Below are 13,625 nucleotides of genomic sequence, written 5' to 3' on the forward strand. Positions count from 1 at the left end.
CCATGGGCCTCCACTTCCAAGCTCCAGCCTTCGGGCCGAATGAAATGAACGAGCAGCGAATCACTTTTTGCTCTACGGATAGACAATATATTCTTGGTAGCTCCTCTTGTATTTCGTCAGATCTTCCGCTGAAGCACCGCCATTCTATATAAGTGAGGAGCATAAGTAAGAGTGTACCCAATCCACTTTGTTCTATATTCCGCCATAATTTCTCCGCGTTGATTGACATCGAAATGCAAGTGGAGCAGCTGCTTACAGCCGTCCCATTCTCTGTTGTAAGGAACGGGCGGCAATATACAAGGTGAATGCTACATTCTTCGTCAATCGGTCATCTTTAAAGCTCTTCGATAAAGATTGCTTGTCAGCACTCTTCGACGCGTGATGAATGTTATGAGGGAAGGAATACGTGGTTCAGGCATAAGAAAAGGCTGAACAAGGTAGAAGCGGGCTGGCTCTACTTCAGATTCCATCGGAGGAGAATAAATTCCCGGATTATCGATGTAATGGAGTTGCGTAGTGAATAACCAGGTAACTAGTGGTTAGGAGCGGGCTCCTTATATAATACGGAGTAAAGGGGAAAAAAAAGGAAAAATTCTTATGAATCAGTGCAGTTACAGCAGTCGTTTCAAAAGCGATCTCTAGTGAAGAGTAGATATCAAAAAAAATGGAAAGGCGAAAAAAGACTTGTAAGCGATCTCGACGCGACTCGAACGCGCAATCTTCGGTGCCGAAAACCGACGCCCTACCATTGGGCCACGAGACCTGATTGCTTGATTATTTTAATAATTCAAATCAAGTAACTAGTCAGCCAATCAGGCTTGGATATCAATCATAATTTCTATAAAGTATATTCCGTACTCCGTACCCCGTATAGGTTCAAGGAAAGTATTCCGACGCCCCAACTCGTACCTTCAACAATATCACTACATAATGCTTTGAATTCTGAAGCACATCTGCGGATACTTGGAGTTTGTGATGTCTTGACCTCCAACGCCATCCAAGAAGCGAAACAGACCAGGCCTCGCCGATAAAAGCGTCGGGACTACTAGCATCGTCGTCCTGCTCAAAAAGCCGCAGCAACCAGGCGCCAAGCCAGACCTTCGCCGCCGGCCTGGGCAAACGGCTATCGCGGGGAGAGAAGTTACTCCGCACCCGGCGCTAACCCCCTTCCAACCGCGACCCGGCCAACCACCCGCCCGTCGAGCAACTACGTAATTCCTGTCCTCTCCCGCAACTCCGCCTGTCGCCAGTGTCTCGACGCAGCAAGCCCTGAGGTTCAGTTGGCGGATCTTTCTGGTTGTGGAGGGAATCAGCATCTTTTTTCGCTACCCTTCTTTCGTGAATCCTCCATCCTTAGCTCCATAGACGCCAGCTAGACCACCTTCCGGAAGCGATACTCGCGATAAGAGGCCGAGTGACTGGTACAAATGTCAAGCTTACAGCTTCGCTAGGAATTTTATCGTATGGCTCTCAACTTAAGGAGTTTGCGAAATCCTCCCTTTGTTTAGCAATCTTACGCTTGGGTGGTTGATGATAACGGCTTCGCTCCTTTGCAACCACGTCCTCTTCTATCTCCGCCATGCGGCTTTTCCGCGCTATCCAGTTCCTCTCACTCCTTTCTGCATCTTCGTCGTCATGGCGCGTTTCTGCATATGAGAATTATACGACCTACGATATAATATCTCCCCGGTTCGCGATACAAGATAACCGGCCACCAAACTGTCCCCCGTGCTTCAACTGCCAACTCGATGCGTTCCAATGCCATCAATTCGCCGAATGTAACAAATACAATGGTAAATGTTCTTGCCCTTCTGGATTCGGTGGAGATGATTGCTCGGAACCCTTGTGTGGATCCTTGCCCGATGGCAAGGATAGAACCCCCCGGCAGGATAAGTACTGCAAATGCAAAGACGGCTGGTCAGGTATAAATTGCAATGTTTGTGAAACGAATGATGCTTGCAATGCCATGATGCCAGAGGGCGAAGGTGGCGTATGCTACAAGGAGCCTCTAGTGGTCAAGGAGAATTATCAGATATGTGACGTGACCAATCGCAAAATCCTCGATCAACTTAAAGAAAAGAAGCCACAGGTGACGTTTTCATGCACTGCGAAAGACCATACGTGCAACTTTCAATGTGAGCTAGCAAGCTTGTTATTCTCGTCTTTCGATTTTATACTAACATGCATCTTTTTCGATAGTCTGGGTTGATCAGAAAGAGTCGTTTTACTGCTCCTTGGACACGTGCGAATGGGCTACAGAAGTTGAATACGGCAAGAATACCACAAATTATGAATGTGAGCATATAAAATGCAGATGCATTCCTGGACGGATGCTCTGCGGAGAGGATGGCTCTATTGATATTGGAGAATTCCTCGAGCAAGATATCAAAGGCCCAGCCTCGTTCTCGACGATTTCAACCCAGGGAGGGAGTGATCAAGATGGCAGCACATTCCAAGAACCTGCTATGAACAACCTAATCAAAAGCGTATTTGGCGATAAAAGCATTTTCCTTCAATGTCGTGCCGGAGAGTGTCTGTATAAAACCGACGTACCCGGCTACAAAGTCCCCGTCAAAACCATTAACACTCCACTAATTGCCGGTGTTATTGCTGGCTGCGGTTTATTTATCGTTGCTGTTATTCTATTTATCTGGTATCTTTCAAGGAGGAGTGCCTATCGGAACTACGCAGCGATACAACTTTCAGACGACTCTGACGACGAAAACGGAAAGCTCATGGCTGATCATAAACCTGCCGCGTTACAGTTTGATAACGTCTCGTACTATCTCAATGGCAGGCAAATCCTGTCAGGCATTAGGGGAATCGCTCGACCGGGACAGGTCACGGCCATTATGGGTGCTTCCGGCGCCGGGAAAACAACCTTTTTGGATATTCTTGCAAGAAAAAATAAACGCGGAACTGTTCAAGGAGAATTTTATGTGAATGGAGAAAAAGTCGACGACAGTGAGTATCGAAGTGTCGTCGGCTTTGTCGATCAGGAAGATACAATGCTGCCGACGCTCACTGTTCACGAGACTATTTTGACCAGTGCCCTGCTCAGACTCCCGAAAGATATGAGTAATGTTGTGAAAGAGCAAAGGGTGTTTGAAGTGGAGAAGCAGCTTGGAATATATCACATTAAAGACCAAATCATCGGCTCCGAAGGAGGAAAGGGACGCGGCATATCAGGAGGGGAGAAAAAGCGTGTTAGCATTGCATGCGAGCTTGTTACTAGTCCAAGCATATTATTTCTTGATGAGCCGACCAGTGGCTTGGTAAGTGCTAGATGCCATCCCCCTCATTTAGTATGGGTTCTAACAGTGGCCAGGATGCATTCAATGCTTTCAATGTGATAGAGTGCCTTGTAAACCTGGCAAGAACGTACAATAGAACCGTTATATTCACTATTCATCAGCCAAGGTCCAACATTGTCGCTTTATTCGATCAACTGATCCTGCTGGCCAAGGGAAAAACTGTCTACTCGGGCTCTTTCATGGGTTGTCAACCATACTTTGACCACATTGGATATACTTGTCCCTTGGGATTCAACATCGCGGATTACTTGGTCGACCTAACCATGCATGCCGGTACTACACGCTCTCCCGAGGAGCCTCTGCTCAACGCTGATGCGCAAGCGGACCATTTCAGAACGCCATCAAGCAGCTTAAGGGCCGTGAAATCTGTTGCTAGTGCTTCAAATGCAAGCTTTGAAAATAGCACGACCGAAAGTGCCCAAGATTCTACAGCACCACGAAAGCATATCCGGCGACAGTCTCTTAGACAACGTCAAGAGAGACAGCTTTACACTCGAAAGAAGACTTCCGGCGTGGATTCGCCCTCAACACCTCGGACCGATGATGAAGATAACGCAATGGGGAGCCTTAATGACAGTACGCAGCAATGGCTTCGTCTCTCTCGCCAACAAAATAGCGCCCCTTCCCAAACAGTGGAAGACCCCGATCATCTTCCTCCCATCGCCTCAGGGTATATTACAGACCTCGACGTTATTATCTCGAGTTATGCATCATCCGATGTTGCGGCTTCTATTCGGGATGAAATAGCTTCCGCAGTGGAAAGTGCCCGACAAGCTAACGGCAGCGCTGACCCCACCGCCCAGCAAGGCTCTGGTGGCGTTCACATGGTTGGATACACGCGAGTTAGCTTACTCCGTCAATTCATTATTCTCTCCAAACGAACATGGAAAAATCTGTATCGCAACCCTATGCTTATGCTTACTCATTATGCCATTGCAATTTTGCTGGCAGTTCTCTCCGGCTACCTGTTCTATGGACTCACAGATGATATCAAAGGTTTCCAAAATCGGCTGGGGCTTTTCTTCTTCCTGCTAGCGCTCTTCGGTTTTAGTACCCTGACCAGTCTCACGGTTTTCACGTCTGAACGACTGCTTTTCATGCGAGAACGTGCCAATGGTTATTATTCTCCGATCACTTACTTCGCAGCTAAAGTCGTGTTCGACATTATTCCACTGAGGTTGATTCCGCCGATTATCATGGGAGTCATAGTTTACCCGATGGTGGGACTGATTGCTGACTGGCCCGAATTCCTCAAATTCATGCTCATCCTCGTTTTATTCAATTTGGCCGCCGCTGGTATTTGCCTATTCATCGGAATCGTATTCCGTGATGGAGGGGTGGCGAATTTGATTGGAAGTTTGGTGATGTTGTTCAGTCTCCTCTTTGCCGGGCTGCTTCTTAATCACGATGCGATTCCCAAAGCAGCTCTGTGGCTACAAACTGTAAGTGTACGCTGTAAACCGTTCGATATTCATATACTAATAGTTCAAACCAGCTCTCCATATTCCATTACGGATTCGAAGCCTTGATTGTGAATGAGGTGACATATCTTACTCTTATCGACCATAAGTATGGGCTTGATATCGAGGTTCCCGGAGCATCCATTCTTAGCGCTTTTGGCTTCGATACCCTCGCGCTTTGGCGGGATGTCACTGGGCTGGCTGTTTTTTCGGGCGTTTTTATCATACTCGCGTATGGAGCCATGCACTTCTTGCTGGTTGAGAGGAGATGATTTCTATACTCTCATGCGTGGCCTCGCACGGCGGTATAGGATTTGGCCTTTTTAAATTGCACATGTATAGAATGGGGGAGTCCCACTCGAAATACCTTTAACCCGAGGTAAGGCAGTTATTGTTTTTCTTCAACCTGGATTAATCCATCAACTTCTCAGCTGGCGTGTATCTCTTTGTTTGGTATGGAGTATTGTGGGTTTTTCTCGTATTGTTTGGTCAGCTCAGTGTTATTTTTATGTCTGATGTGCGAACAACATTTTAAGTATAATTTTGTTTACATGTAGATAAGATATCGTGACTCAGGCTACGGTTGAAAGATGATGAAGGCCGGCCTGTTTTAAAGTCAAGGGCCTTGATCCCCTGAAATCCTCGATCTGTTGTTTTCGCTGGCTATTAGATATGTCTTGATCATGGTCTTTGTGTTGTGGTCTTTTCATCCCTTTTTTTTCTTTTTCTTTTTCTTTTTTTTTTTTGGCACAAATGAATAGACATCTTTCTAGATAATTATATGACCCCTAGAACTTAGAAGCCAATTGACACTGGAGATGATTAGGATAAGGTCCTATTGACTTCATAGCTTTTTATTCCAATCATATAACTAATTACTTCCTATAGTATCTACATCATGAAAACTTGGTCTGGATTCAAAAATCGTAAAACGTAACCCGAAAACACTCATAAATTTCATTCCGTTTCAAACAAACACTTTATACCCTATCCTTCCCCCCCTCTCTCTCTCTCTCTATATATATATATATAATTATTATTCGTCGTGAAGCGATATAGACGACCGAGGCGATTCCCCTTGCTGCCTTTCCTCAGGGAGCTGTACACCCCGCGGTAACTTGATCCTAGTAATAGCAGCAGCGATCGCAACGTGTAACAACCCCGTCCCAATGAACGCCAGGCCGGTCCAGGCCGGTCCGATACCCAGACCCCAGTCGAACAAAAGTGCTATGAACGGCCCGCCGATAAGAGCGCCTACCATTGAAACAAGACAGACAATAGAGTACATGCGTGCCGAGTGTCGGGGTTCAACAAACGTCGATATTAGACTGAGGCTTGAGGGGAGGAAGCCGCATCCAAGGGTGTATATTATAACTCCGATTAACATTATAGACATTGTAGGGGAGACGCCGAGCGCGAAAGAGCCGATTGAAAGGATGATAATGCTTGCTTGTGAAAGGTAGAGGTCCTTGGCCTGGCTGGAGTAGTGGAGTTTTTTGGTGAGATAGTGAGATGCGAATGGAAGGAGAACAAGAAGTAGGAATATATTTCCGCCAGCGAAAACGGAGAGACTGAATGCGGCTGCAGAAATGGGTATGGAGTATCGAGTAGAGGCGTAAAGCAAGAGAATGTCGATTTGTTTGCGACCTATAACGGTGAGAAGGAATGCTGAGAGGATAAGTACGACGGCCCGGCTTTCGAAGATGAATTTAGATGACTCCCATGCGCGGTTGACGATTGTTCTTGGATAGGAAAGGTATGACGTATTATCAGGCCGCGATCCACGTTCCGTGGACGTTTCTTCGACGTTTATGGATCGCCGACGTTCTGACGGGGGAGGCCGCAATTGGATTGTTTCGGGGATAATGAAAAGGAAAGGAAACGTTATGGTATCGAGAGCAATTCCTGACAGGTATGGCAACCATGGACCTTTCAGGTTCATCAAGCCAGACGACACTGAAGGAGCAATGAGTTGCGCGACAACGACTGCCAAGGTGGTTTTGGAAAATGCATTGGTTCTAGAGCAATTGTTAGCCATCAGATACGTTTTTTAACAGAACACGATGTCCGAGAGTTGGCATCTTTACGCACCGATTGTCAGGATCGACGACGTCAGTAATCATTGTCATGACCATGGCGTTGATAACTCCCAGTCCACCTCCGATAAAATTAAAGATCGAGCCAAACCACACTGCACGCAAAGGCAGGACTGAAGGAAATGTCAAGACGAATGCGACCCAGTAGAAGCTCAGAAGTACGCCCAGGACGCTCAGCAACAATATCAGCTTGCGGCCAAACCTAGGGTTGTCAGCTAGACGGCCATATGGAATTAAGAGTATGATGCCTTTTATTTTTTAAAAGAAAAGTCAGCGACTAATTCAAAGATCTCGACGCATCCAATGCCATTGGGACGGGGACCACGCACTAGGAATCGCATCGAAGCTGGACATCATGGCTTGAACAAAGGCAACTTCTCCCTGGATAGGCTTGATCTTGCATTGGTCCTCGGGAATTTCTCCTGGTCCAAATCGACCAGGTTCATGTTTGTCATAGTAGTTTCTGCAAGCGATGCTCTCAAGGATCCGTGTTTGAGGCGCTATGTTCAGATAAACGCCAAAGTCGATTACAAAAGTCGTGATCACGATGAGCAGAACAAACACCGAAGGAGTGTGTCTCCAGGTCTTCTTCACATACGTAACGGGAGGCTCGTCAGCCTTGATGCTCCTGGTTTCTTCCACATCGACAAGGAGGGGAAGGGAATCGTCCTGGTCGACGTCATGATAATTGGCCGAAGAGGCTGGCATTGTCGGTAGAGGACGATAAAATACGTCCAATTGAAGGCAGTTATTTTCGTAGAGACCGACTAACGAACTGGCTTCCCTTCTGAGGGGCAGTTCGTTGACCAGCTGATGGTTCTCGCTCCCGCGAAGCTGGAGATTGTAGAGTTAAAGAACGAACCAGGCCGACGGCTAGCCCTGTGCGTGATTATCCCCCGTTCCGATGGCCGGTTTTGGGTTTAGGCACCAAGATTTAATGTTTCTCTCTACAGAGTAAAAAGCATGGCTATTATTAGCTCGCGCGTCCAAGCTGCCAGAGTTTCGTCTGGCCGTGGGAGCCTCCATCGGCGTTGGCCCTTCGCTTCCGGCTCTCCCGATCCAGGATCCTTCCACCGCACGCTGTTGTTTGCACTCCCCGCGGGAAAAGCTTAAATCCTGAACCTTCAGCTCTCCCCAAAGCTCATTCTCTAGATACTTTGGACCCTTGTACCTCGTTGGTCACAGTCGACAAGCAGAGTCACGGATCCTTGCATTGTGGTTTGCATCAGGCCCGGCAGCTTTGTTTGGTCGTTCGTGAGCACCTATTACGTGTTAAAAGATGAGCTCCGAGAAGTTGGCTGAAACGAAAGCCTAAATATTTGTGCGCGTCTTTCTTATTTTGTATAGCTCGCCTTGAGGGTAGGGCATAGCTGATTACTTCCATCGCTAATGCTCCAACAGCCAAACGTCTCCTCGTTTTTGGCGTAGTCAATCTTCGCTGATATTCAATCCTCTGTGAATTGGCTTCGACGCTGTTCAAAAGTACCTAATCAGTCATATATGGCTGGCCTTCACCTTGGCATTCCTGGCTGCTGCATTTTGTGCTACACACGAGGTTACGGTCTCGAGCTTCCACAAGCGCCTGAGCGAAAGAGCCGACGATGCAGAACGGAGCCCGTACTTTGCGACCATGGTCGAAGAAGCCCTGGCTGATAGTTTTTGGCGCTCAAGGCGCGGAGAGACGGGCCAATAACTAGCCTAGCCCCAATGAAAAGAGCTCCAGAGAGCACAGATCTCCCCTACCTAGGCTGCAGGAGCGGGATCTCTCCAGGTAGCAGCTGATGCTTACACAGTCACACGTCCATGCATCCGACCAAAGTATTTGGAAGCAGAATATCTGAGCCTCCATGGGTTACTACTATTCCGTGTCTAACTTATTGGTCTACGGTGGTCATTGGGTGCTTTGTGTTTCTAATATTCTGGGATTTGGTCATACCGTCAAACATAATCGACTTAGCTCTATGTCGCATGCATATTTTCTCCATCCAATACCTGCAGCATGGTGAATTGGATCATGCCCCCCAGCCAGGCCCAAGTGAATGGACATGGACAACAACAGCCGTTGATCTGAACGGTTGGGCTGGTTGATCGTTGTGAGGATATGGAACTGACTATCTGCTTTTCCCCCGTCCTTCCTCTCCATCCGTTGCAGGCCAAAGATCCAAACCCGTCCCCCAGCTCTGTATCTCCCAGCAAACATTCCCGAGCATCAGATTCCCATATGCCTTGCAGTATTCCTCCCGCACACTCGGACCTACAAAGCCGCACCCCCTTTGTACGGTCTCATTTACTACTTTACAACATGATGATCATGAACGGATAGAGATAGACGGCTCTTAGGGCCGACCATATCGCTTGGGATCGAGGATGGCTCTGCTGCATATGGGAGCCCTCGATGCTAGCTTTGGGAGTGGTAGATGGGGTAATTTAGTTATAGGTGCAACATCTCCCTTTGTTAATATTGAGTAACTGGTCGTGTTATCGGATTCATCATGGCAAGTTTTCGTCGTTCATCCAAGGGGGCTTGTCCTGGGCCAAGCAAACGGTGGTATCGCAGGACAGAAATGCAGTTCAGGGGGGCAGCCGAGCATTCAGGCCGCGCGCGAGTTGTTGTGCGTTGTGAGGCTGGAGCTAACTTGAGCTAACCAAAACTCTCGAACTAATCGCTTCCCACCACGACCACCACCGCTGCCATCATCGCATCACCACACCCAAAAATTACCTGTCCTTTCAACCTTGCTCTGAGAAAAAGCTGCTCGAGCGACTCCTAGGTAAGCTGCTGCATCGGCAAGAAATCCTTTCTCTCCGTCCTCAGCCACGTTTCCCCCGACGAGCTCCGGCTGTCGCGCACTTTTGCTGATTTTCCGAGTTTCTCAACCTGCAAACAGACCCGCCGCCCTATAGCTCTAGCCCGAAATCACCGACGACGTGCAACAACGCTACGTGTTGCTACAACTCGATATACTCGTTCTGTGGGATATCCTCGATTGTCTAAGGTTTGCGGGTAGCAAAGCAGATCCATATTCAAGATGTCTGGAGAAGCGTGGTTATACCTGCTTGCGGTCCTGATCAATGCCGTCAACCTCTTCCTACAGGTCTTCTTTACTATTATGTACAGTGATTTGGAATGGTATGTGCGATGCTTTCAATCCTATGTTGTGGGCTATCTCTGCTTTTCCGACAACGCCTCTGCTGTCTCCCCAACTTTGATTTTTCACGCATGCTCTTTTCCGCACACAAGGCCGGACTGACACCTTTTCCTTCCACAGTGACTACATTAACCCCATCGATCTCTGCAACCGACTCAACGCATACATCGTTCCCGAGGCCGCCGTACATGCATTCTTAACGTTCCTCTTCATCATTAATGGATACTGGCTGGCCATCATACTCAATCTTCCTCTATTGGCGTTTAATGCGAAGAAGTGCGTTTCGAACAACTCCCTTTAATCGTTGTGGTTATAGAACACCTTAGTTGCTGACCCTCTTGCGCACTCCAGAATCTTCGACAACCAGCATCTTTTGGATGCTACCGAGATCTTCCGAAAGCTCAACGTCCACAAAAAGGTAAGGACCGTCTATATCTTCATTCGTTCACTGGTCCGGGACTGACTTCCCCCTCTTCAGGAATCATTCATCAAGCTCGGTTTCCATTTAATCATGTTCTTCTTCTACCTGTACAGCATGATTGTGGCCCTCATCCGTGACGAATCGCATTGACTGCGCGAGAAAGCTAGTTATGCGATGAAACACGGTCGGCCGGTCGGATATTGAGCGTCTTTCTAATCGTCAACCAAGCATCTTTCCACCGTTCCCGCCTATCATTGCAGGGCAATGCTTACTTTATCTTCAAGCTCGTGGAGGAGGCATGGCCCAGTTACTACCATGCCCTAAATCTGGGCACCATTCTATAACTGGAAGTCCAAGTATAGTCCTCGCGAGCATGAATGATTATCACTTAATATGTGCTATATACTCACCAGGGGTGGCCTGTTTCCTCTCTCTCAAATTTAGCGAAGCACCGGGAATGTCCGTCATACGATTCTGAACAGTATATTCCTGTCACCCCCTCTTTCTCTTTGCTCTACACGGACCGGAATTGTATCTACTGTAGTAGTACAGGATTTCTCATTTACTTATGCTCTGTTCGTCTATATGATATTACGCTGGGATGTGGATAATGAAAAATGATGTTGGGAGCCTTTGATGTTCCGATAGCGACTTCGCTGGTTTTGCCCTGGCTCTTGAATAGCCGAGCATCTTTCCTCGGGTGTATATGTATATACTGTACTCATTGGCGACGAGAGATGTTCATAAAATATTTATATGGATCCGAATTTTGATGAACTTGAAATTGTTTTAAGTCCGAAAGAACCATAGTAACTTATGTGGACGGAGTACAATTAAAGTGCTGGCTGAGTATGCTTCCGGCTGTCTGTTTACCGCCGATCATGGCCCGGGGGGAAAGGAACTTCTTCGCTCCTCGATTCAATACGAGGTGGATTCCCGGCGGACCATTCGCGACGCCTCTGCTTGAGCAAAGCCGCGGGCCAAGGATGGCTCGTTGGCTTGACGTTCGTTGTTCAGCCAGCGAAAGTGGCGACTTCTCGTGTCCCTGTCTTCAACTGCTCGCACACACAACGTATTCATTTAAACGTCCAGCATCGTCAGCCGGCGGACAGATGTTTTTAATGTCAAGGTTTTTACACCTGCAAAACCCGATGTTTAAAGGTCGATCTAGTCCACAAGGAAGATAATATATGCCGTTAACTACGGAGTACAGAGTACTTAACTATCTACAATTTCATGCCTAACGCAATGGCATCAACTACTTTTTCTCTAAAATCCAAGGAAAGTTCCGTGTCGCTAGTCTTCCGGAAATCACTCGTCAGGCATCTCACTACAGCGCTTGCATATGCAATGCCCATTTCGCGGGGAAGCTCAGTCTGCGACAGAGCAACCAAAGCGTTTCGCACGTCTTTGGGTTTGGGGAGTTTCCCGGTCCGCTGCCCCTCCTTGATGCGAGCGTCGAATAGCTGGGAGACGGTTTTCCAAAGGCCAATCTCCAGTAACACCACGCCCAGAGCATAAATATCGTGGGGTCGTGCGAATTGACGTGTTGGTGCGCCCTGTCGTTCTGGGTGCCGGTAAATATTCGGCTCAATCTCGAAATCGCTTCGCATGTCGGTAGCACCTTCGACGTGTCTTGCATAGCCCCAATCACCTAGGAAGGCAACTATTTGCGAGCGCTCGGCGCCGTTGGGAGGGACGAGAACTCGCTGTATTTCAACAGAGGCGACGCCCTCTTTATTCTGCTGGAAAAGGAGGATTCCGCGGCTCCAGATGTTCTTGTGCAGCCACAGGGAAGCGTGAACATTGGAGAGGGTTAGGGCCAGACAGTGAGCAATGCTGAAGCGATCGGTAAGGGACGGTTTCAGGGGTCGTTTCGTTTTAACGTCGACCTTCGTGATTAGATCGTGCAACGTGCAGATCTTGATGCCTGTTTCCGTTTCACCATCGGCCTGAAGGGACGGCAGTTTATAAACAAAAGCTGTCCGCTCCTTTTCCACCTGGTCCATGAACCCAAGGCATTGGAGTGAGTAAATGGCGGGCTGCTGTGGTTCATTGGTATTTTCGCCTCCATCGTGAAAGGTGGAATTCTGCAGAAGCCACGCAAGATTTCTCACTGGCTCCTTCAGCTCAGCGATCTCCTCGGGATCCAAGTCGTCCAGCCGTAGACGACGGTCATACTCGCGGTATTCAACCAAGACTTGCAGTGACTCTCCGCCACATGTCCAGCGGGCTGGTTGAAAGCGGTTTGAAGGGCTCCCTTCCTCCGCAATATCTCCTTCAAGCTCCTGAAAGTCATCGGGTGGTTGTGAGGACATAAGTTTCTGCCTTTGGACAACCTGCTCTAGACCGGTACCTTTAAGGCTCTCGTCGTTTGCAGTCGATGCGGAATCCGCGATATTGTAAACCATTTCCTGAGAAAAATGTTGCATCACGTCCCTCAGGTTGCTCGTCCACCCCTGGTATTCCTCCATGATACCAAGTAGCTTCTTTTTATCAAAGAGGGACCAGTCGTAGCCCTTCATCTTGAGGGCTTTGGCTTGGGTCTTGGCCCGCTCCAGAAAGGTCTGTTTCCATTTTTCCCGTTTGCTCACGCTGTCGCCCTCCTCGCTCACTTTTACTTTCTCGTCAAAATCATCGTATCGACCAACGAGCACTCGATACTCTGCGAGCACCCGGCTCATCTTCAACAGCAGGTCACAAATTGTGTCGGCTATCCATTCCGGAAGTCGCCCGGGAAGCATTAGCCCATTTTTCTCGTCTAGAAACCTTCGACGAAAAAACTCCAACGAGGTAAGCTGGAGGTCGAGTTTAAGCTGGATGCTGGCCCGATCGTCGTCGTAATCCTTGATATCAGAGATAACCCCCTTTATAAAGATGGTCACCTTGATGACATGGTCAATCGCAGTGGCGGCGGTGCCGTAGAAGTCCATCGCTGTAGCCGTTGAGAAAGGAGGAGGAGAGCCTTGCCCCACCAACGGGCCGTCTGGAGGGGGAAGACGCTACTTAAACGTCTCCCCATTTCTTGCGTGATGGATTTATTTGCCAAGCGAGGGATGCTGCATAACTGCCTTACCTGTTTAGCCGAGAGCTATGTTTTCCCTCAGCCTCGCGAAGAACCCATGGAGGGGCGGGAGATAGCCTTAACCCTACCCTCGCCGTCACCACGTTGGGAACCCCCTCCC

At 48.3% G+C, this 13,625-nt stretch overlaps 4 protein-coding genes and 1 non-coding gene across 5 annotated transcripts; 2 read left to right on the forward strand and 3 right to left on the reverse strand.

Moving 5' to 3' along the window:
* Positions 1-691: 691 nt before the first annotated feature.
* On the reverse strand, positions 692-763 carry D8B26_004315. The gene has a single exon. It is a non-coding gene; the product is annotated as a tRNA-Arg (tRNA).
* An 816-nt stretch (positions 764-1,579) lies between these two features.
* D8B26_004316 (uncharacterized protein) lies at positions 1,580-5,521 on the forward strand (the record flags this gene model as incomplete). Its single annotated transcript, XM_003065118.2, has 4 exons — positions 1,580-2,135; positions 2,200-3,275; positions 3,329-4,756; positions 4,810-5,521. The coding sequence occupies 4 exons, from the start codon at positions 1,580-1,582 to the stop codon at positions 5,044-5,046; spliced, it is 3,297 nt and encodes a 1,098-aa protein (XP_003065164.1). The 3' UTR covers positions 5,047-5,521.
* An 85-nt stretch (positions 5,522-5,606) lies between these two features.
* On the reverse strand, positions 5,607-7,758 carry D8B26_004317 (uncharacterized protein). Its single transcript, XM_003065119.2, has 3 exons — positions 7,200-7,758; positions 6,866-7,118; positions 5,607-6,792 (listed from the first exon to the last, which is right to left on the reverse strand). Exons 1-3 carry the CDS (start codon positions 7,576-7,578, stop codon positions 5,811-5,813), a joined length of 1,614 nt encoding a protein of 537 aa, XP_003065165.1. The 5' UTR covers positions 7,579-7,758; the 3' UTR covers positions 5,607-5,810.
* A 2,141-nt stretch (positions 7,759-9,899) lies between these two features.
* Positions 9,900-10,590, forward strand: ERV14 (COPII-coated vesicle protein; the record flags this gene model as incomplete). Its single annotated transcript, XM_003065120.2, has 4 exons — positions 9,900-10,000; positions 10,140-10,295; positions 10,371-10,437; positions 10,498-10,590. 4 exons carry the CDS (start codon positions 9,900-9,902, stop codon positions 10,588-10,590), a joined length of 417 nt encoding a protein of 138 aa, XP_003065166.1.
* Positions 10,591-11,666: 1,076 nt separating this feature from the next.
* On the reverse strand, positions 11,667-13,373 carry D8B26_004319 (uncharacterized protein; the record flags this gene model as incomplete). The annotated part of the gene is made up of 1 exon (XM_003065121.1): positions 11,667-13,373. The coding sequence occupies one exon, from the start codon at positions 13,371-13,373 to the stop codon at positions 11,667-11,669; it is 1,707 nt and encodes a 568-aa protein (XP_003065167.1).
* Positions 13,374-13,625: the final 252 nt, after the last annotated feature.

Source organism: Coccidioides posadasii, chromosome 2 (assembly GCF_018416015.2).
Source record: "Coccidioides posadasii str. Silveira chromosome 2, complete sequence".
Classification (NCBI taxonomy): Eukaryota; Fungi; Ascomycota; class Eurotiomycetes; order Onygenales; family Onygenaceae; genus Coccidioides; species Coccidioides posadasii.